Raw genomic sequence first — 21,754 nt, forward strand, 5'->3', positions numbered from 1 at the left:
TCATCTTTTACTAAACTACAAGTCTTTGGCCGTTTTTTAAGCCATCCAAATACACAAATTAGCATTTTTAGGGAGCTCTTTACACGACGAAAACGATTACAACAATGAAACATCGATTCTATAGCAACAGTTTTTATAAACGCGTTAGATCATTGATTCTTGATCTTTGACAGAGGGGTAACGGTTTACGAGGCAGGTCCTTTTTTTTAATGGTCTAAGACTACAGCACTCTCATTTTTTTCTACTCTTTTGTTTAGCAACTCGCACGCACTATAAATTATATAAAATACCTGGCAACATTTTAGCCAACATTGCATGGAGATTTTGATAGATTGTCAAATTATTTCTTTTTGACATCATTCAGCATTTACAAATCGAAATCACTTTTTTCTGTGTTATCATTTTAATTATTTAAGATTATTAAGTTATGAATAGTAAAGAAAAATCTATAAAATGGCTTTGAAAAAGGTTAAAGGTAACTTCGAAAGAATGTTTGATAAAAATCTTACGGATCTTGTTCGCGGGATACGAAATAACAAAGATAATGAGGTATGTATTGGTATAAATAACTCGTAAAACATCATCAAAAATAATTTAAAAATGTTCAACGTAAGAATTTGATGCTATTGCAATTATTCTAGGCGAAGTATATAGCCCAATGCATGGAGGAAATAAAAGTAGAGTTGCGACAAGATAATATCGGAGTGAAAGCTAATGCGGTCGCAAAACTAACATATGTAAGTATAACGAGAAAAGTTAATTATTATTGTTATTTGTTATTCACTATCCATAGCTGAACAACAACAGTTTGTTAGCATAACTCTTAAGAATTAAAAATCTCAGTTTAAGTAAAATTACATGAATCCAATTACAAAATGTGAAATTAGCAGGTACTTCCAAATTATATTGTGATACTGACAAGTTAGCACTTATCTAGAATATCACCCTAAGCATTGTTGTATAGAAAGAGAAGTGCAATGACCTGAATAAATGGATGGATGAAAGCTGATACCCTTGCAATTGGTATTTGCATGAATTAATCTGTAATAAGAATCAGAGTTCAATAGTAATTTTTACCCAAGTGCATTAAACAAAAACTAAAAAATACAACAAACCAAAATAACTGAACCAATGTAAAACCACACCATTGTTCAAATAAAGAATACCACTCGGAATAATAGTACTATGATCTTTTTGAAAGACTACCTTTTTAAAAGTCACAACTGCTACACTGCTGGGAATATATATTCCCAGTAGTACAGCTAATAAGTCAATAATAAGCTTTTTATTGTACTAATATTTTTTTATATTCTTTACTGAGTACTTCTATATTACACAATCAGTATACCTCCTTAGTTTATTATGGTACAAAACAGTAAAAAAAAAAACAAGTAGTTCTTCTCAACAAAGAGTTCTTGAGAAATTGCACTTATGTTGTGTGTGCTGCAACCTTTCTATAGATCGAAACAGAATTAAGGCAGTAATATTAAGTGAGATGGAAAGTGTGTATGTGTGGGAGTATGCATGTGGGGTGTGAGATGTGTGTCTGTGAGTGTATGTGTCTTTGTGAAATTAAACTGAATTGCATTCCTTACAGCTACAAATGTTAGGATATGATATATCCTGGGCCATATTTAATATTATAGAAGTGATGAGTTCCAATAAATTCACCTACAAACGAATTGGATACTTAGCCGCTAGTCAATCATTTCATGCAGATTCCGAATTGCTAATGCTTACGACTAATATGATAAGAAAAGATTTGAATGCTCAAAACCAGTATGAAGCAGGGCTGGCACTCAGTGGACTTAGCTGTTTCATATCTCATGACTTAGCCAGAGACTTAGCCAATGATATTATGACACTGGTAAGTAAACAAATATACTATAATCTACACTAATATTATAAATGCGAAATTAATCTGTCTGTCTGTCTGTTACCTTTTCATGGCTAAACAGCTGAACCAAACAAGATGAATTTTGGTGTAACGGTAAATGGGACCTTGGAGCAAAACAGGGTACTTTTGACTCTAAAATAAAAATAGAAGTGGGTGAAATAGGGGTTGGAAAAATGTGCATTCTCATTTATAGAGTTACAGTTTTAAAAATTTGTTCATTAATCATAAAAATTAGTAGTCATATAATAGTGCTACCAGACACCTAAGTATTGAATAATCAAATTCAGTATGAAGAGTACCTGTCACTCAGTGGACTTATCTGTTTTATCATTCAAAACATAACCAATGATATCTATAATGATAGATATAAGCAGCTAAAAACTATTGCCAATAGCTTTCTTGTGATTGGTTGCTTGCATAACTGTCAAAGTGAATCTGGGCTAGACTAGTTATTACTATCTTATCTATACATTTTTTTATTGAGAAAGATTTGATTGTTTGCTTGTTTCTTTTGAATAACCTCAGAGACTACTAAACTTATTTAAAAAATTTTTTCACTGTTTGTAAGCCACACCATCCCCAAGTATTATAGGCTATTTTATTCCCTTATTCCTCTTGGAACAGAAACTATTTAGGTGAAACCACGAGGTTTTGCTAGTAACTAAATAAATATATAATATTAATAGTAGACTTCACTTCCAATACAATAATATATACAAGCTAAACATACGGCTTGTGGAAATAACATAAAAAATATTTAGTACATTTAGAATTTGGCATGATCAGACTAAGAGACATTTTTTTTTTAATTAGATCATTGTTTAGTCTGACAATCTGGAGGTATTAGCACATACTATACATATTGTGTATGTTTGTATATTATTCACTGTAGTATTAGTCAGTTTGTGATAATATGATTGTGATATCCCAAGCTAAACATACTTTTTAGATAATAATAGATTGACTACACTTAATGTTGTGGCCGATAGCTTTTACTAGCTGACGCCGCGCGGTTCCTGTTCCCGTAGAAATATGGGGATAATAATAATATATAAGCCTATCCTTCCTCAAAAAATGTGCTATCTAACACTGAAAGAATTTATCAAATAGGACCAGTAGTTCCTGAGATTTGCGCGTTCTTAGAAACTCTTCAGCTTTATAATATTAGTATACATTTTAAGTTTAATGCATTTTGATGAATTATTACTTTTTTTTTAAATTGCTTTTGCAGATGAGCTCAACTAAACCATATCTTAGAATGAAAGCTGTTTTAATGATGTACAAGGTATTTTTAAGATATCCTGAAGCACTCCGCCCAGCTTTTCCCAAACTTAAAGAAAAGCTCGAGGATCCAGACCCTGGTGAGCATTCTATTCTTTACTTCCACCATTTTATATTGTCCTCTTTTTCTTGGGGTCGTCCTAGGTCCCCACTAGGTCTGCTATCCTGCATAAAGTAGCCTACTTTGCCTGGCATCCAATTTTTTATTTTGTTGACCCTTATGTCCACATTCACAGTGTCAAGTTGTTACTAACCAGCTGTTTTTTTACTGTTGCTTAATTAATAGTTATACAACTTGTCAGTCACAATGTCCTACAAATTGCGTGGTACATTATCTCGTTCTGACTCTCAGAAATTTTTATTTCATGGTAACTCAGTTAGCTACCAGAATGAATAATTTTCGTAAATTAAAAAAGGTGATCGTCTCATCGAGATCAAGAGACTCACGAAAAATTAACTTGATAGTAATTAGTTGTATGTAAAGTTATTAGTTCTATGGATCCCAGACCAAGTACTAAACCACAGTTGCAAATAATGAAGGGTGCTCGAGGTATCTAGTAGGTATTGAATTTTTCTTAATTCGACAGCACTATCTACAAAATTTCATTAAAATCGATAAAAAAGAGTTTATTGTGTGCAATAAATACGATCTGAATTTTTTATATTATACATAATATATGGTTTGTATTTTGTATTGTATTAGGTGTGCAATCGGCAGCAGTGAACGTTGTATGTGAGTTAGCCAGGAAAAATCCAAAGAATTACCTTTCACTGGCCCCAGTGTTTTTTAAATTAATGACTACATCAACTAACAATTGGATGTTAATCAAGATCATCAAACTGGTGAGTTTTAACTGTAAGAGTGAATTTTGTTTTAAACTCATATATTTTTGCTTATTATTTGGCCACAATTTAACAGTGACAATATATTCTTGGTGATGATTGGTTGCATGTGTGAGTGTGTGTTGGGTGTGTTTATTTGTGTGTGGGTGTGGATGTTTGTCTTACCATTTTCTCAAAAACATTAGGTATTTGGATTTAAAGTTATTATGGTAATACTGGGACCAGGGGCTGCTTTGGATATGTATTGTAAATCATTATACGAATATTTTGCATCTAAAGAACATAATCACCTATTTACACATGTATTAATAATTAATATCAACGTTTTTGAAATGTCACACAAAAACACTTGTTAAAAGAAAATAGTTTGTTTAACATATATAATTTACATAATAATTATTATATTGTTGATTCTCCACAGTTTGGTTTAATGACTCAGTATGAACCCGATATTGGAAGGAAAATTACTCAAAGCCTCATAGACCTAATTTGCAGGTACCCCTAGCGACAGTATGTGAATCAGTTAGCAGCTAGATTCATCTACGACACCTCACTTCAACTGTACCGTGTACCACATTACAAACAGGCTTCTTATTATGTTGCAACCACAGTCTTACTCGCAACTTAATACCAGTCCTTTAATGAAAAATGCTTAACCATCCATATCTACAAATATCCACGTACAAGGAAACTCAAAATTAAAAATGGACAAGTAATTGTTGCGAGAGTCAATATGAGGCTATACACTCTATTCACTGTACACCAAAGTTTACACAGAATTGGCATGTAACACATTTTATATTATTTTCGCTGCTGCTGACAAATTTATTAATTTTATCAGTTCTATACAATTTATACTAGTGGTACATTGATATAGTACCCAACAGATAGGAGACATTAGTACATGTTTCATAGTTAGGACCATTAATGGCCGCTCCCGCATATGCTAGTTTTATGTAGTATCATTGTATTTGTTCCAGTTTGGTGCCTTAACCCCATTAGAGCCCCGACTTGGCAAGAAACTGATAGAACCGTTAACTAATTTAATACATAGGTGAGTCAGACACGGTGGCCTGTATTCCAATTTGTATAATTAGTGTATTTATTTTGGACTCAATGGGGTAAAGGGAATGTAGTGCTAATAAGCTAATGCTGAAACATACTGAGATATTTAAAAAGTAGCTGTTTCATAACCAAAAACATATCTTATTTTTTTTCTAAGCAGGTATGTTGACACTGTTTCTGTTATGTAATTGTCGAAATTAATTATTTGTGAAATAACTTGGGTAACAAAACTATAGAAGCATTTGTAGTTTCTAGACAAAATAGTATTTACTATTTACCCTATTTCCTATTTCAAGTTTCTAGCATAAAAAATTAAGGACTTTCATTGAAACTTGCGATAGCCTTTAGACCTCCTTAATCCGATCCTGCCGCAAAATTGTTTTATAATGGATATCTACCAAACCAACTGTCTGCCAAATTTCAAGTTCTTAGCATAAAAAAGAAGGGCTTCCATACAAACTTGCAAAAGTCTTTAAATCTCTTTAATCCGGCCCTATCGCCAAATTCTTTCTTAGCGGATACTAATTAACTATAGACTACCTCCCTGCCAAATTTCATCATTGTACGTCAAGCGGTTTTCTAGATTTCATGACGAATGACCTTAATGACCTTTTACATTTATATTTTAAGATATCAAAAATATTATATCATTGATAATGTATCAATGTCTATGTATAATTGGCCTATATAATCACATATCAGTTTCTGTATAAAGTTATATATTGTATTCAATTCTTTATGAATTGATTAAAAAACGGGTCTCATACCATATCACAGTGCTTTATAAGCTTCTTCTAACCAGTTTTGTAAATAACGCTTGGTTTGTTTTAGTATATCATAGTTTAGAAGAAATATATGGCTTATCTACTTAAAATTACACAATAATATTATAACCTGAGCTTTTTATAGAAGGCACTTAAAATCTCAATTATAAATGTTCATATCATTTAAACACGGTTTTTTCACATATGTTTTTGTTACGACTGATTAGCTCTTACTGCTGTGATAATTTAAATATAAAGTTACCGTTTTTATCTCTATGTGTTATTGAAAACAATAAATAACAAAGTTTGATTTTAGATTACAAATATACGCAAACAAATATAAATAGAGTATTTTGTCACCACCCTCCATCACTTTTAAGAAGTCCTAATAATGCATGGCATAACATCACCATCAGCACCTTTATATCTAGATTCTAAAGAATATTGGCATAATTCGTTATCCATAACTAGCGGATTTGGTTTACTTGGTATAGATATTATATTTTCTGTTAAGTTTCTTGCCGAATCTTCTCAGCAGAACCTGTCTTTCGAACCGGTGGTAGAGTGTCTACAAATGGTCAAACTTGACGTTTCAAAAGCGCTCGTAAAGTAATCCTACTTGAAATAAATGAATTTTGAATTTTGGACGACCGGCTTTGGGAAGATGACAGCACAAATATGGGTTTGTGTCTGTAAACTAAGGGAACGTCAGCACAGCAGAAAGGGATTGTTAAATTATTTAGACTGATACAGAGGTGTATGACATCGAAACCAGTTTGCCAAAAAAACCGTTGCTTAGCAACCACTCACAGACACGTATCAATTTAGAAACGTGTTTCTGCTATGCTAACGTTCTTTTATTTTACACACGAACGTGCCTAACGGTACTCCCTGACTGATACCACCAAAATTAAACTGTCTTCCAAAAATATAATATTTATAACCACCTAATAAAATGAAAGCATATTTTGTTAGTTAACAGCTGGTCATTTGGAGTTTCCCTATTTGTATTAAAACACCCCTGTATAATGTATTGCAGCAACCTAAAAAAATATTTAAATAAGTCTTCAATTTCACTAGATTAATAAACAATGTAAGGGAACATACCCATACTACGTGGCCCATTTTTCACAACTTTTAACCTCCCTTCCCCCTCAGTGATCACCCGTAGTATATGTCAATCCCTTTCCCTCTAGTTTTCTCGAAGTAATTCATAAATATGGATTTAAATCATTTGCAAACACAAGTTTAAAAATTTGTCCAATTCTTCAGTCATTCTGCTGAATAAAAAACGACTTAAACTCACATGATAACTGTCGTAGTTTGCCCGACTAGTTTCGATCTTAACCACCTTAATTATACAAGTAATATTGTTTATTCAACGCCAAATCGAACTATTAACGCGTGAGTTTGAGAAATCTTTTTTTTCTATTCAATAGTATGGAAAACTCATTGAAATCATTCATTGACAGGCGCACATTTCGCTTCCCTCTGTCATACACCGCACCATACCGCGCGAGGAGTAAACTATTTGTTTGTATGCGTGGTTTGTTTATCATACACCCGTTTTCCATGTACTTGTGTCAGCACATCGGCAATGTCGCTGCTGTACGAGTGCATCAACACTGTGATCGCGGTGCTGATCAGCATCAGCAGCGGCATGCCCGGCCACGCGGCCTCCGTGCAACTGTGCGTGCAGAAGTTGAGAATACTCATCGAAGATAGCGACCAAAACCGTGAGTGTACCACCACCGACCGGCAACTCTACTGACGACCGCATTCGACCGCAGTCGGCGACGTCTCGGTGGCACTCGACGGCAGTAGACTGCAGTCGGCGACCGCCGTCGACCACCGCTGAGAGTAGCCAATTGCAGTCGACTGCAGTCGTCGGTAGCAGCTGCCGCTCGTGTAAATGAACACTAAATAGGCTGGTGCGTAGGGCAAGTAGACTTTAGAGGGCGGCAAATTTGACTCAAAAAAAATTCTCTTTTACAGAAGTAATGAAAGAGTACCGATAATTTCAATATTTTAGTCCCGTGTGCAGTGTACAGTACTACTATTTTATTGACACATTAAAAGGTATTTGTATTGATTCGATACCTATCGAATTTCAGAGTTCAGTAGGGACTGCAAAAATTCAATAGCCTACTGGCAGCATGTAAATCCGCCACTGCCGTGGAATTTCATTATAAATGCCTTAGCTTTTTTTCATGTTGGATAGGATTGCGCTTGACTACATTAATGCCTGATGGTAAGCAATGATGAGGACTTAGACTTGCGCTTGCCTCGCTCGAATCTCCTCTCAGAATGAGGGGTTAGGCCAATAGTCCACTACGCTCGCCCAATGAGGATTGGCAGACATACATTTTGTTAGTTTTCAAAGCGTTAGCGTTTATAGAAACAGAATCGACACATCGCTACAGGCCCTGATACGAACGAAGACGCAGAAGCATTTATGTCACATTCAATCCAAAGTATTATCACGGATGACGGAAGTAGGCTCTATAGTAGAATATAGCCTTTCTTGATGAGTACTGTTTACCAACAAACAAATTGAAAATGAGGGTATAAATCACTAGTCATTTCACACCTAATAATTGTTATAATCAACTTGTTCTTAAATTAATGAAAACAAATTTGATTAATAAGCTTAGAACAATTAGAAATGGTGAATATATTTTATATAACATTTCATAAACAAACCATACATAATTTAAAATAAATAAGTTATGAAATGACATGCGTTTTCTACCTTCATTTCTAATTTCTTTGTTGGTAAACAGTACTCATTAAGAAAGGCATAGTGTATAAGCTGACATACAAATACTTCTACAACTACTTTAAAAAATATTTTCACAGATTAGAATAGAATGCAATGTGTATCCGCTCTTAGTATTAATTATTATTTGAACAGTGAAGTACCTGGGCCTGTTGGCGATGTCTCGCATCCTGAAGTCGCACCCCAAGTCGGTGCAGGCTCACAAGGACTTGGTGCTGGCGTGTCTGGACGACAAGGACGAGTCCATCCGACTGAGGGCGTTGGGCCTCTTGTATGGAATGGTAAATAGCATGTAATTTTAGAATTTAAATATTGTGATGAGTGCTATTCATATTAAATCCTACTAATATTATAAACGCGAAAGTTTGTATGGATGTTTGGATGTTTGTTACTCTTTAACGCCGCTACTACTGAAGCGATTTGGCTAAAATTTGGAATGGAAATGGATTTTACTTTGATTTTACTCTGGATTAACATATAGGCTACCTTTTATCCCGAAAAAATCCATGGTTACCCGAGATTTGCGAAAAACGATGATTTTAATCATATGAATGTTTATGACTCTTTCATGCCTCGACTACTTAACCGAATTAGCTGAAATTTGGTATTGAGATATATTATAGCATGGATTAACACATAGGCTACTTTTTATCCCTGAAAAATCCATGGTTCCCGCGGGATTTGTGAAAAACTGTATTCCACGCGGGCGAAGTCACGGGAGTCCGCTAGTTTATTATAAAATACAGCTAAAACTCACGTGTTACAACGTCGGAGCCAGATTAGTTTCGAATCCATACGGGGCCCTAAGTCATGAGCTGATTCTAGAAACGCGACACCGTGCGCCCGCAAGCACCGCGCGTCTTAGAGGGGCTGAGGGGTGGGGAGTAAAGGTTCTGTTACTCTTTGACGGTTCCTGATTGGATCCGTCTTCATATAGCAAACCAAACTAACAAGAAGAACAAACGAAAAGGAGATATAAACCCACGTCTTACTAGACATGGAGATAAGTTAATTATTTCTGCATATCATCTTCAGAGAGTAAAAAAAAATCTTTTTTAGGTTTGGGTGTACTCTTTTATAATAAGATCCCCAAGACTGATGGACCTGCCAATGCATAGCTTTAAGCAATGTGTTAAAAAATATTGCTTAGTCGAGGTTACTACAACATTGATAAGTTCCTTAATGATAAAGGTGCTTGGCCATTGGATCAGATCATGCAATGTTGTCGTCAATTATAATACTGTATGAGTTTGTTTTGAAAGTGCAACCATCGTGTTTCTTGCCGATTCTTCTCAGCAAAACCATGCCTTCCGGACTGGTGGTAGAATCTTTATAATTAGTCAACTGACATTTCAAAAGTGCTTGTAATCTGAGCCTACTTGAAATAAATGAATTTTGAACATTATAATACTCCAGGTTGACCGAATGAAAAAGCGGTTTCCTCGCTGACGGCAGCTTCTACACATGATCTCGATTAAAATAATCGCTATTTTAGCAAGTAAATGACAATGATGAGTAAATGTGATAACGCCTTCCCTCACTCCATATCAGAATAGATTTGTAAAAAGTTGAAAAAATCCCGATTAACAGCCAATTTTATCGACCACCTGAATTTAAACGCTCTTTCAATTTTACCTGTCCATAGACCTTACACGCCGGTACAAATCTATATATATAAAAATGAATTGCTGTTCGTTAGTCTCGCTAAAACTCGAGAACGGCTTAGCGGATTTATCTTATCTTGGTCTTGAAATGTTCGTGGAGGTATAGGGAAGGTTTAAAAGGTAAGAAAAAAGCAAATAATTTCCGGGAAAGCCCTAAAAACTGCCCTTTTCTATTTCCCATACAAACGTTTAAGAGTCAAGCGATAGGGGTAGGGTAGGGGTAGGGTAGGAGTAGGGTAGGGTAGGGGTAGGGTAGGGGTAGAGGTATAGAAGGGTAGAGTAGGGATAGAGAATAAGTGCACTTATGACAAAACGAAGCTTGACCGGGTCCGCTAGTTATAAATATTTATGTATATCAAACAATCGTTTTTGTATATATACGTTGTAGGTGTCAAAGAAGAACCTGATGGAGATAGTGAAGAAGCTGATGGTGCACATGGAGCGCGCGGAGGGCACGCTGTACCGCGACGAGCTGCTCACGCGCATGATCGAGATCTGCGCGCAGAACAACTACCAGCACGTGGTCGACTTCGAGTGGTACATCACCGTGCTGGCCGAGCTCACCGAGATGGAGACCAGCGCCAAGCATGGTATGCCTCGCCAAAGAGCATTGTCTTCTACGCTTCTTCTTCTTCTTAATAACAGTTGACTTCTAGAAAGAAGAAGACATAGGGTACAATGCTAGCCGGAATGTGGTCTACAGTCAGACTACATGACGTGGTTGTTGTGTGCCCTTAAATCTCTTTGAACTTTGCACGCTGTCAGTATGCATCTGAAGTATGGTGATTTTCTTTTGAAATAATAAAGTCAAAGTTCATTTATTACAATTAGGCTTAGTTTACAAGCACTTTCGAAACATCAGGTAATTATTTTATTAGATAATGGTAATAATTGGTCGAAAACTTAAAATGAAAGTTACGAGGGCTCCAAAAGAAAGCCCAGAAGAGCCCGCAAAGCCTCAGTCAGGGTTTATTTTTTTATCACTATTTTACAAATTTATCTAGAACTAAGTCCACAATCGTGTAGTGCAATTCAATGCCAAGCATTTTTATCATCTGCATAATCCTTAACACTATAATAAGACTAGCTGACGCCGCGCGGTTTTACCCGCGTGGTTCCTGTTCCCGTAGGAATATAGGGATAATATATAGCCTATAGCCTTCCTCGATAAATGGGCTATCTAACACAGAAATAATTTTTCAAATCGGACCAGTAGTTCCTGAGATTAGCGCGTTCAATCAATCAAACAAACAAACAAACAAACAAACTCTTCAGCTTTATTATATTAGTATAGATTTTCCTGTAAGCTTGCGTTTAATAAAAACTTTGAGCTTTTTGAGAGACGAGACGACGACGAGACGAGATGTCCGTGGTGTCATAATCAATCTCAGTAAGCCTACAATGTGCGCCACGGAATTATATCTCGTAAAGAGAAAAGATATAATCAACCAATAGCGCGCAACCGAAAATATCATCGCGCACATCATAAGTCTATGAGTCATTGACATCACGAAATCTCGAAAACAGCTTGTCGTAGAAAGAAGAAATTCAGCAGGGAGATAGTTTATAGATACACATCCGTTTAGAATGGATTTTGCGACAGGGTCATGTCAAGATTTTCTTAAGTATTTTATAATATGTAATACGCACGTACGTATACGCAGGCTGCATGATAGCGGCGCAGCTGACGGAGGTGGGCGCGCGCGTGGCGGAGACGCGAGCGTTCGCCGCCCGCGAGTGTGCGGCGCTGTGCGCGCGCGGCGCCGCCGAGCCGCCGCGTGCCGCCAGCCGCGAGGTGCTGTACGCGGCCGCGTACGTGCTCAGCGAGTACTGCACGTGAGTCTTTACTTGTATACACTAGTCTAGAGTCTAGAGTCTTTACATACTACTACGTATATACATTTTATTTATAAAATCTTGAAAAATTAGCTGATGTGAGTAAAAAGGAAATCCTATAAACAAGATTTAAAATATTGTCTTGTATAATAAAAAAAACAGTGCCATCAAGGGACGCACGAAAGAAGCGAAGCTTTATAAAATAATGCGTGTTAATTCTGTAAATCTTTTTAAAAATCTAAAGTGAATATAGTTTTATGGAGGTTGATCAACAGTAGTAAAATAAAATAATTGATTATATAAAAACTAATGTCCCTTAGACCACACGATTGAAGTTCTATGAAAAATAAAAAACAAAGCGCCATCTATGAGTCTCAGGCATAATCTGGTAATCTCTAATAAATCACATCGCAACAGGTTCTTGAAGAATGGATTGTATCAAAGTTGTCTGAAAACGCCATCTAATGGTAGTTTAAAATACTAACACTGTTTACTATGCCTGTAGATGGCAGCACACTTAAAAACCTCGCCCGATTATACTTCACTACCATAAAAGAAGTAACGTAAGTAATTTATATTCACACCACAATATTCTATATTTGCGTACAGTGAGGAGAACGTGATGCGCGAGTCGATATCGCCGCTGACGCTGTGCGCGGGCGCGGGCGCGGGCGGGGCGCACATGCGCGCGCGCGCCGTGTGCGTGCACGCCGCGCTCAAACTGGCCGCCAAACTGCTGCTGCTCTACGAGCGGCGCCAAGACCGCCCCGCTGCACTCGCCGTGAGTACCGCGCGACTTGAACTGTACACTTACATAGAGTAGTCAGCTATGGAGTTGTATTGCATCCAAATTTACCAACAAAATTGTCATTTTTGAAGGGGGCAAGGTATGTAAATATATTTTGTGTCCTTGAACTACACACAACTATAATTTTAAAAAGCAATATAAACACACAGCCATCGTGTAGTTTTGAAACACAGAATATTCGATTACTTGTTTTGTGTTGTTCAGTTGAAGAAATACTTTTTAGATATTTTTTTATTACAAATTTGATGTAAATAAATTTATAAATATGTATTTACAAATGAAACGTAACTCCCATCTTTTAGTAAACTAGAAGTTTTTGGCTGTTTTGTACCATTCAATTGCACAAATCTGCATATCCAAAGAGCTCTTAGCACTATGAAAACGACTACAACAATGAAACATAGATTCTATAGAAAGTAGAAACCGTTTATAAAAACCAGGTTAGATCGTTGATCTTATACTGTGACAGAGGGGTAACGTCTTGCAAGTCAGGTCCATATCTAATTAGTCAAAGCACATTTATGGTGATTCATAATCATATCGTCAACAAGATAAGTGCTGACTTTGACAGGTGCTGCGTGAGACGCTAGCGGGCTTGCGACCGCTGCTGTGCAGCGAGGACATGGAGGTGCAGGAGCGGGCTCACAACGGCACCGCGCTGCTGTCGCTCGTGCTGCGGCGACTCGACCCCGCCGACCCCGCGCTCGCCGACTGCGCGCCCGAGCGGGGCGACGTCACCGACACGCTTGTGCAACATGAACAAAGGTATCTATTGCGCGAGACGTTATAGCTTGGCAAATTCGTTCGTAACACTCCCGATGTTCCGCGGGGGGCGGGTGGCAGGTAGCGATGACAGACAAACCCACAACTGATGCACCCCACTTCCAGCCTCTGCTCCGCGCGCACGACTTCACACCCGCGCAGTCCTTCCTTCCCCGTCGCCTGCATATTATGGGAGTGTCTTCAACGAACTTGCTATTCTATAGCGGACTAGCTACTGCTTCTGTGCAACGAGGGCATTGATTGGTACTCAATTAAAAGTTGTTCATATCGGCGAAATTTCACTTAGAAAACAAACATTGCAAACAAATAAAAGCTTATTTTGTACATATTTCTAAAAATTCCTACTTCTGTATTTATTTTGAACTTTACTATTTTAGCAATGGGTTCGATAAAGACGGCACAGATGAAATAAACGGCGACGAAGCGAGCCACAGCTTCAGCGGTGGACTGATAGAGGAGCTCGCCAGCATGTTCGACGGAGAACTGAAACCAGTGGCGCCGAAAGCGCAGAAGAAAGTGCCTATGCCGCCTGAGTAAGTTTTTTTTTTTAAATAAAACTCGAGTTACTATTTGTTAATCTTGTTAAAACTTGAAGAACGGTTTGCTTTATTTTAGTGATTATATTTTTGGTTTTATTAGCTGTAAATACAGGGGTGATTTAATAGCAACACAGCAATCAACCGACCCTTTGCTGCCAACTCATCAGTAGTTTTCGCTTTTTAAGTGAATTGGGTACATTGGGTATTTTTAAACTGTTGAGTTTTATTTCCCTTTTTAGTGCAAACAAAAAATACTAAGGTAAAAAATGAAAGAGAGAAAATTCTATTGCAAATGCCTGGACCTGCCTTAATTTTCATATGATCATAATCCCTTTATCTCACATTTGTATCCTGTTTAGTCTCTATTAAATATGACATTTATACTAAGTTGTATTGTAACACAATGTTTCTAGTTCCAAAAAACAAAGATTTTCATATAAACTTCAGAGACGAGATGAATATCTTAGTATTCCATGGATTCACCGTGCAGGTGCCGGGTCCATCGCGTGGTAGGGAGAAAAACACCAAGCAAAGTCCAGGACTTGTGACTACTGGATGTAGAGTTAAGGAATTCCTTAATCAGTTCCTTCATCATCAGTTCGACGTTACCTAATTGGGCTTTCTGTAAAATGATGATAGTGATGTTGATAATAAATGTGAAACTTTCCCAGCCTTGACTTGACCCGCTGGCTGTCGCACGACGCCGGTTCGTCTGACAGCTCGAGCTCGGAGGGCGAGGACGAGACCGGAGCCCTGTTCACGGCGCCGCAGCCCGACCACGTGCCCATACAGCAGTTCACGCCCGACGAATTGGCTATGGTATGTCTATACTCTATGGACATGTTTATAGATTATGTTTGGAGTCTTATACCTACCAGACAGTCTACTACTATTTTAATTACCATTATCAACCCATATTCGGCTCACTGCTGATCTCGAGTCTCCTCTCAGAATGAGAGGGGTTAGGCCAATAGTCCACCACGCTGGCCCAATGCGGATTGGCAGACTTCACACACACAGAGAATTAAGAAAGTTCTCAGGTATGCAGGTTTCCTCACGATGTTTTCGTTCACCGTTTGAGACACGTGATATTGCCCTCTGACCGGATTCGAACCCACATCCTCCTGAATCGGTGGCAGAGGTCATATCCGCTGGGCTATCACGGCTCTTACTATTGCCTTACTTCATAGGATCATTTCTATAAACTACCAGTAGATGGCGTTCTTAGAGAACTTTGAAACAAACCCTTTTTATAACCTGTTCTTATAACTTTTTCTTTCTTTATTTTCTTTTTCAGTTTTGTAGTAGATTGGTATAACTTATTGGATATTTGTCTTGAAAAAATAAAAATAAATGTGTGTAACCAGTTGCGCGAGGCGCGGCGGCAGGAGCAGGCGAACAACCCGCACTATCTGAAGGACGACTCGCCGCGCTCCTACCAGCAGGACGACGTGCAGGTCGCCGAGATCGCGCTCGAGGTGCCACTGATAGTGCAAAGTTAGTATAGTATCGTCATCATTAACGGCCGAGTGAGTCCACTGCTGGCCTTTTGCATGCACTTCCAAACAAAACGGTCTCGAACCGCGATCATCCAGCAGCTCTCTGCAACCCGCTTGATGTCCTCTGTCCACCTAGTGAGCGGTCGACCAACACTGCGCTTCCCGCTGCGGGGTCGCCATTCCAGCACCTTGGGACATAAGATAGCCTCAATATTTTGAATCTGAAGGCCTAACATGCAGCCCACGACATTATCTCGTAATGACAAATCGACCAATAACCCCGAATTGGAGATATAGCTTCCCCTTTAGTTTCTTTGGGACGAAAGAGAAAGCGATATTTCCGGTTCGGTCGCAGCGGTTAGTTGACACTTTTTTTAAAGGGGTTTAAATTGTTCATTAGCGTTCTACTAGATTGAAACAAATGATTACGTATATGTTTTTGAGACATGAATACATGAAAATTTAAATTTTTAAATAGTGACAATACGAGCCAAAATGCTGTCGGCCATGATGGTCTATATTTTAACTGTTAAACATTTAAGTGACGTCATTACAATTATTAATTGTAATTAATAATAATAATTATATGAAACACTTCGTTTGGATAATTAAAAATTAACTAATAATTATTAGTTAATTTTTAATAAAGAGTATAAGATAAGATAGGGTAAGATTTTTAATGCGGGTATTCTTTTATAATTTTGTAATTATATTATGAAATTTCAATTGAACTTTATGTTTGTTACAGCCAAGAGATCTGATAAGTACTTAAGTATAAGAGAAAATTCAAAGAAGACAAAGAAAGAGAAACGGCCGACGAAGAAACGGAAGAACAAAGTTGAAAGACATTCCACCGATTCTGAAAGTGATGGTTTGTACAATATTATCTCATCAATACTCTATCAAATTATTACATAATGATAATCCTACTTAATATTATAATCGCGAAAGTTTGTATGGATGTTTAGATGTTTGGATGTTTGTTACTCTTTAACGCCGCTGAAGCGATTTGGATGAAATTTGGAATGGAATTCTTTTTATTTCGGAAAAATCCATGGTACCCGAGGGATTTGTGAAAAACTAAATTCCACACGGACGAAGTCGCGGGCGTCCGCTAGTAAATACATAATAAAACTTCCAATCACCACGTTATTCTGAACACGAGTGTCTCATAAATTAATGAACGGATTTACATGATGTCAACAATGGGGATGATGACTAGGTTTGAATTTATTGATTTTTATGATACATTCGGGTAAATAGGGTCAATGTTAACTAATTTATACATAAAAAGCAAAGATTGTCTGGATATTTGCAAAATAAATGAGATTATAAAATTTCAAAAACTATTAAAATTTTTTTATCGTAATTAGATGAAAATTTATACAGTTTTAGCTTCCTTACATTAAATGTGACATTTTTTAATATATGAACTATAAAGATAAACGCACAAATAACAAAGATATTAGTAATTTTGTTTGAACGCGCATACAAATCTAACGATCATTACATTGCCTATGACGTCATTTTTTGGAGCCATTTTGTATGGAGCGTTTTTCAGGGATCCGCGGCAGCGCCGCAAATCTGACTCTTTAAATCCCTGTAGCTCGGAAAGTAATGATCGCAGATACCCTGTTCCTTTTACAAAATTGCTTTACTATTAGTATACTCTTAATTTATATACAATTTAAAAAACTGTCATCATCCCTATTTTAACAAGTAGCTAAATTAGTTGTAGATAATTACGTGGTGTATCTACCATTAATTACGTGTATCTCTTTATTTTTTTTAATGCAAATAGGCTCGCGTTTGACCATGATCTAACCTGATGGCAAGTGTAGATACAGTCTAAGATGGGACACGCTTGCCTAGAAGGTGCCTATTTACTCTTGTTTTGAAGATACCCAAGTTATAAGATTCAGACTCTGAATCGCAGTTTAGATAGTGAACTGCGATTCAGAGCTGGGGCTGTGTCATGTAGATTGCCTGGAGCGGGGCGGTGTCTTGTCCGATGCTTGCGTCATCCAAGTCGTCGTCTGCCAAAGATGACCATTCGTAGAAGCTCACGAGATAGAGGACGAAAAATGAACTGTTCTATGTGTGTAATGTGCATGTGTGCACGCCGCTAGTGCTACACCGTACACTGATTGTTATCGATACTCGATAATAGGTTATCTGTCATCTTGGCTTTCGTAAAGTTATACTTATAGCAAAGAATCGCAGTTCGCGCAGGGGCACTGACTCATAGGCCAAGATGCCGCAGTCCCTAAAGAGGCTGAAAGAAATCACCGCGGAAACAAGTTCCCCCGAGTCTTATTACAAGGAGGTCAAGCTACCCACCCGACACTTTCGGGAGGAGATGACCCCACTGCGGGTCAGAGAACTTTGTGGCACTATAAATGTGTATTGCACCGGCAGAGGGCGCAGCGGGCGCGCGGCCGTCGGTGGCGGAGGGCGGCGAGCTGCCCGACGGCGCCGCGCTGTCGGACGACGAGCCGCCGCCGCGCGACGACCCGCACCGCGCGCTCGACCTCGACCTCGACGTGTGAGCTATACATATACATATTACCTACACTTATATTCATCACTAACTGACGCCGCGCGGTTTCACCTGCGATCAAAATCAAAATCAAAAATCATTCATTTCAAGTAGGCTCAGTTTACAAGCACTTTTGACACGTCAGTTGACTATTTGTTATGATTCTACCACCGGTTCGGAAGGCAGGTTCTGCTGAGAAGATACCGGCAAGAAACTCAACAGTTGCTCTTTTGAAAAAGTCATACAGTATTATAATTTACAATTGATAACAATTACAATTTCTTATAGTTTTATTTCCTGTGTGAAGGTGGAAGCTGATCCAATGGCCTCCAAGCGCTTTTATATATAAGCGGTTAATATATATAGCCTATAGCCTTTTTCAATAAATGGGCTATCTAACACTAAAAGAATTTTTAAAATCGGACCAGTAATTCCTGAGATTAGCGCCTTCAAATAAACAAACTCTTCAGCTTTATTATATTAAAATAGATTATCAACCCATATTCGGCTCCCTGCTGAGCTCGAGTCTCCTCTATTTGTATTACTATTTCCTCTATTAATATTTGAGCTGGCCCAATGCTAATTGACAGACTTCACACACGCAGAGAATTAAGAATACTCCCAGGTATGAAGGTTTCCTCACGATGTTTTTCCTTCACCATTTGAAACGTTTTTTCTTAAAATGCACATAACTGAATAGTTGAAGGTTGCATGCTCCCGACCGGATTCGAACCTACACCCTCTGGAATAGGAAGCAGAGGTCATATCCACTGGACTTTCAATAGAGGTTGTGGATAATGATGATGATGGATGATGATTATACTAATAGAATAATTATTTTCAGGCCATTACGTGAAGAAGAGTTGCTGACATCGAGAGTGCAGCAATATCCTTTGCCGGAAACCGGTTTATTAATTAAGAATAAGAAAAAAGAATCTTCAAAGAAGAATAAGTCCACAGAAAAGAGGCCCTCCGAAAAGAGCGGCCACAAGAAGAAAGTGAAAAGCACCAAACGCAGTAAAGCTGTAGACTTAATGTTGCCGGAATTGCTAGATAATGATTTAGGTGATAATTTGCTAATAGAAACGGAGGATAAGAATCAATCGAGTACTGCTACGGGTGATGGTGAAAGACTACCGGAGAAAATTAAGACTGAAAAACACAAGAAGTCGAAGAAAGATACTAAGGACAAGGACTCTAAGAAAAAGAAAACTTCGAAAAAAGGTGCGTTATTTTTTTTTTTAATAATTTTAGGTTTGAATGCTCATGTACGAGCATCGATCTCCTATTAACAAGTGGATGCACAATCTGCGACCAAAAAAAGTCCCCACTCAATGAGTGCCAAACAACTTCTTAGCACTCAATTCAAGTAGTCGCATTTGCAAATTCAACCTTGAAGTCAATCCTTAAAGTTGAATTTGGGATTTTATTGAATAATGGATTATATTTACCAATAGTTCTAAAACTGTCAAAGCAAAATTGGCCAGTTTTTAAGTGAAATTTTTCTACATGTGTACGAGCATTCCATTTTACGTTCCGTTCTAGGTTTTGTTTAAGTCCCTTTACTGGACTTTTATCACACTCAAATTCACTAACAAAATTGTTTGTCGTTTTTTGAGGGGGATGATATAAACTCACATCATCGAAAATATTTAACACCAATTACATTTCCTGTGTCTTTACACTACACACAGCTATAAATTTTAAATAGTCATACACACATGTGTAATTTTAACACAAATGAAACATCGATTCTATACACGCAGTACGTATGAATACATTAGATCATGATCATATAGTTCTGATAGAGGGTTTGTCTATCCTCATCACGTTGCTTCATTGTGTAAGGGGGAACTTACTTAAGTTATGATTATTTGGAACTAACAATAATTATACATTTTATAATGGATGTTTTCTTTTTCAGATAAACATGAAACGAAACTGGGGTACGAAGAGGCATTAGGTATATCCACGCCCAGCAAAGAAGTTGTATAGTGTAGGCACAATAACGAAGTTTCCCCCACTCACGGAACCCGTCACACGCTCTCAGTGCAATTGTTTGTTTGAACAATTACTTATAATAGTTAGTCATATAACAGGGTGAGCTTTTGAGACTTTTGAGAACCATAGCTGATTTTATAATGAAATATAAAACGCATGCCTTACACGACTATCGTTGGAGTTTGCCCGAGTGGGTGTGTTTTTTCAGATAGCATGGGTACGGTGACAGACGCCTGTATGTATTCATAATACGTACTATTATCGTGAATCGCGGCAAACGAGTGAAACGAACTGTCACCCGCACCATCCTACATGGAACGAACTGTAGATTCGAACCCATACAAGGCCCTTAGTCATGAGCTTGTTCATGCAACGCAGATTGATCCAAACTGGGTAATAATAATATAAGTTACAAGCATGTCTTTTATATTTAATTATTATAGGTTTTATAACCTTAATTTCTAATTTATAACCAGAAATCTCACTCAAAATATCACCATGTGAAAAAAATATATTACAGGCGATGTTTTCATTAAGTGAAACATGTCCATTTATATATGTATATGAATATAAACGTATATTTCTATTGTAGATTAATAAATATGTATAATCATGTACAGTTTTATTGAAAGTTTTAATTAAGAATTATTAAAATAAAACGCTATTCATCTACACAATTCATATATTTGTTCGTATTTCATTTAAAATTATTATCATTAAAAAAAAAAACGATTACAAAGTTACGTTTACAAATAATAATTATTATCGAAAAAGAATACTGTCGTACTAGGATGACAAAGAGAGAAGATTAGTAGACAAGACAGACAGACAAATCATTTATGCCTCGACGAGACTGTTCATAAAGAGCTTACAATAGTCGAAAGACAAAGTAGTAAGGCAGCGATTAAAAATTATTATTTTGTGATCAAGTCCAAGAAATTATTCTATTAGATATGTTACGTGCCAACAACACAATATGTAATCACTGCAAAAAAGATCCAAATTTAAATACTTCACTGAGCGCCTACATGCACAATTTTGTGTTTACTTGCATTATATATTTATTTATATATAGTTTTTACACTTCCTCACAACAGTAATAATATAGACAATATTTTGGTATTATTTGTTTAAATTACTTTTGTTGTTTACTATGCGACTAAATGAAATTAACCTTTGTGCGCTTCAGTTTAGACGCGCTAGTGACATGTCTAATAGTATAAAATCTTTGATCAAGTCTGCTATTGTTTAACTCTTTTACAAGCATCGAGTCTTCCTCCAGGGCCACCACTGTCGCTTGCAGAACCTGTTTTCTGATAGGAGATTGACACCTAAAATGAAAAGCGCACTTAGGGGCCATGTGTAACTGTAAATTCATCATTGGTATGCGCGGTGGATTTACAAAACGGAGGTCCTGGGTTTGATCCCCGGTTGGACCGATTGAGGTTTTCTTAAT

The 21,754-nt window shown here is 37.3% G+C and overlaps 1 protein-coding gene across 1 annotated transcript; it reads left to right on the top strand.

Annotated features, from left to right (window-relative positions):
- Positions 1-326: 326 nt before the first annotated feature.
- On the top strand, positions 327-20,985 carry LOC112047280 (AP-3 complex subunit delta). The gene is made up of 19 exons (XM_052891608.1): positions 327-549; positions 642-737; positions 1,598-1,867; positions 3,129-3,258; positions 3,882-4,021; positions 5,002-5,075; positions 7,438-7,586; positions 8,765-8,910; positions 10,682-10,883; positions 11,958-12,129; positions 12,739-12,910; positions 13,509-13,702; positions 14,098-14,253; positions 14,931-15,078; positions 15,627-15,756; positions 16,507-16,629; positions 18,177-18,303; positions 19,142-19,521; positions 20,222-20,985. The coding sequence occupies exons 1-19, from the start codon at positions 454-456 to the stop codon at positions 20,290-20,292; spliced, it is 2,976 nt and encodes a 991-aa protein (XP_052747568.1). The 5' UTR covers positions 327-453; the 3' UTR covers positions 20,293-20,985.
- The last annotated feature ends 769 nt before the right edge of the window (positions 20,986-21,754 follow it).

The sequence above is a fragment of the Bicyclus anynana genome, chromosome 4, assembly GCF_947172395.1.
Source record: "Bicyclus anynana chromosome 4, ilBicAnyn1.1, whole genome shotgun sequence".
NCBI classification, from domain to species: Eukaryota; Metazoa; Arthropoda; class Insecta; order Lepidoptera; family Nymphalidae; genus Bicyclus; species Bicyclus anynana.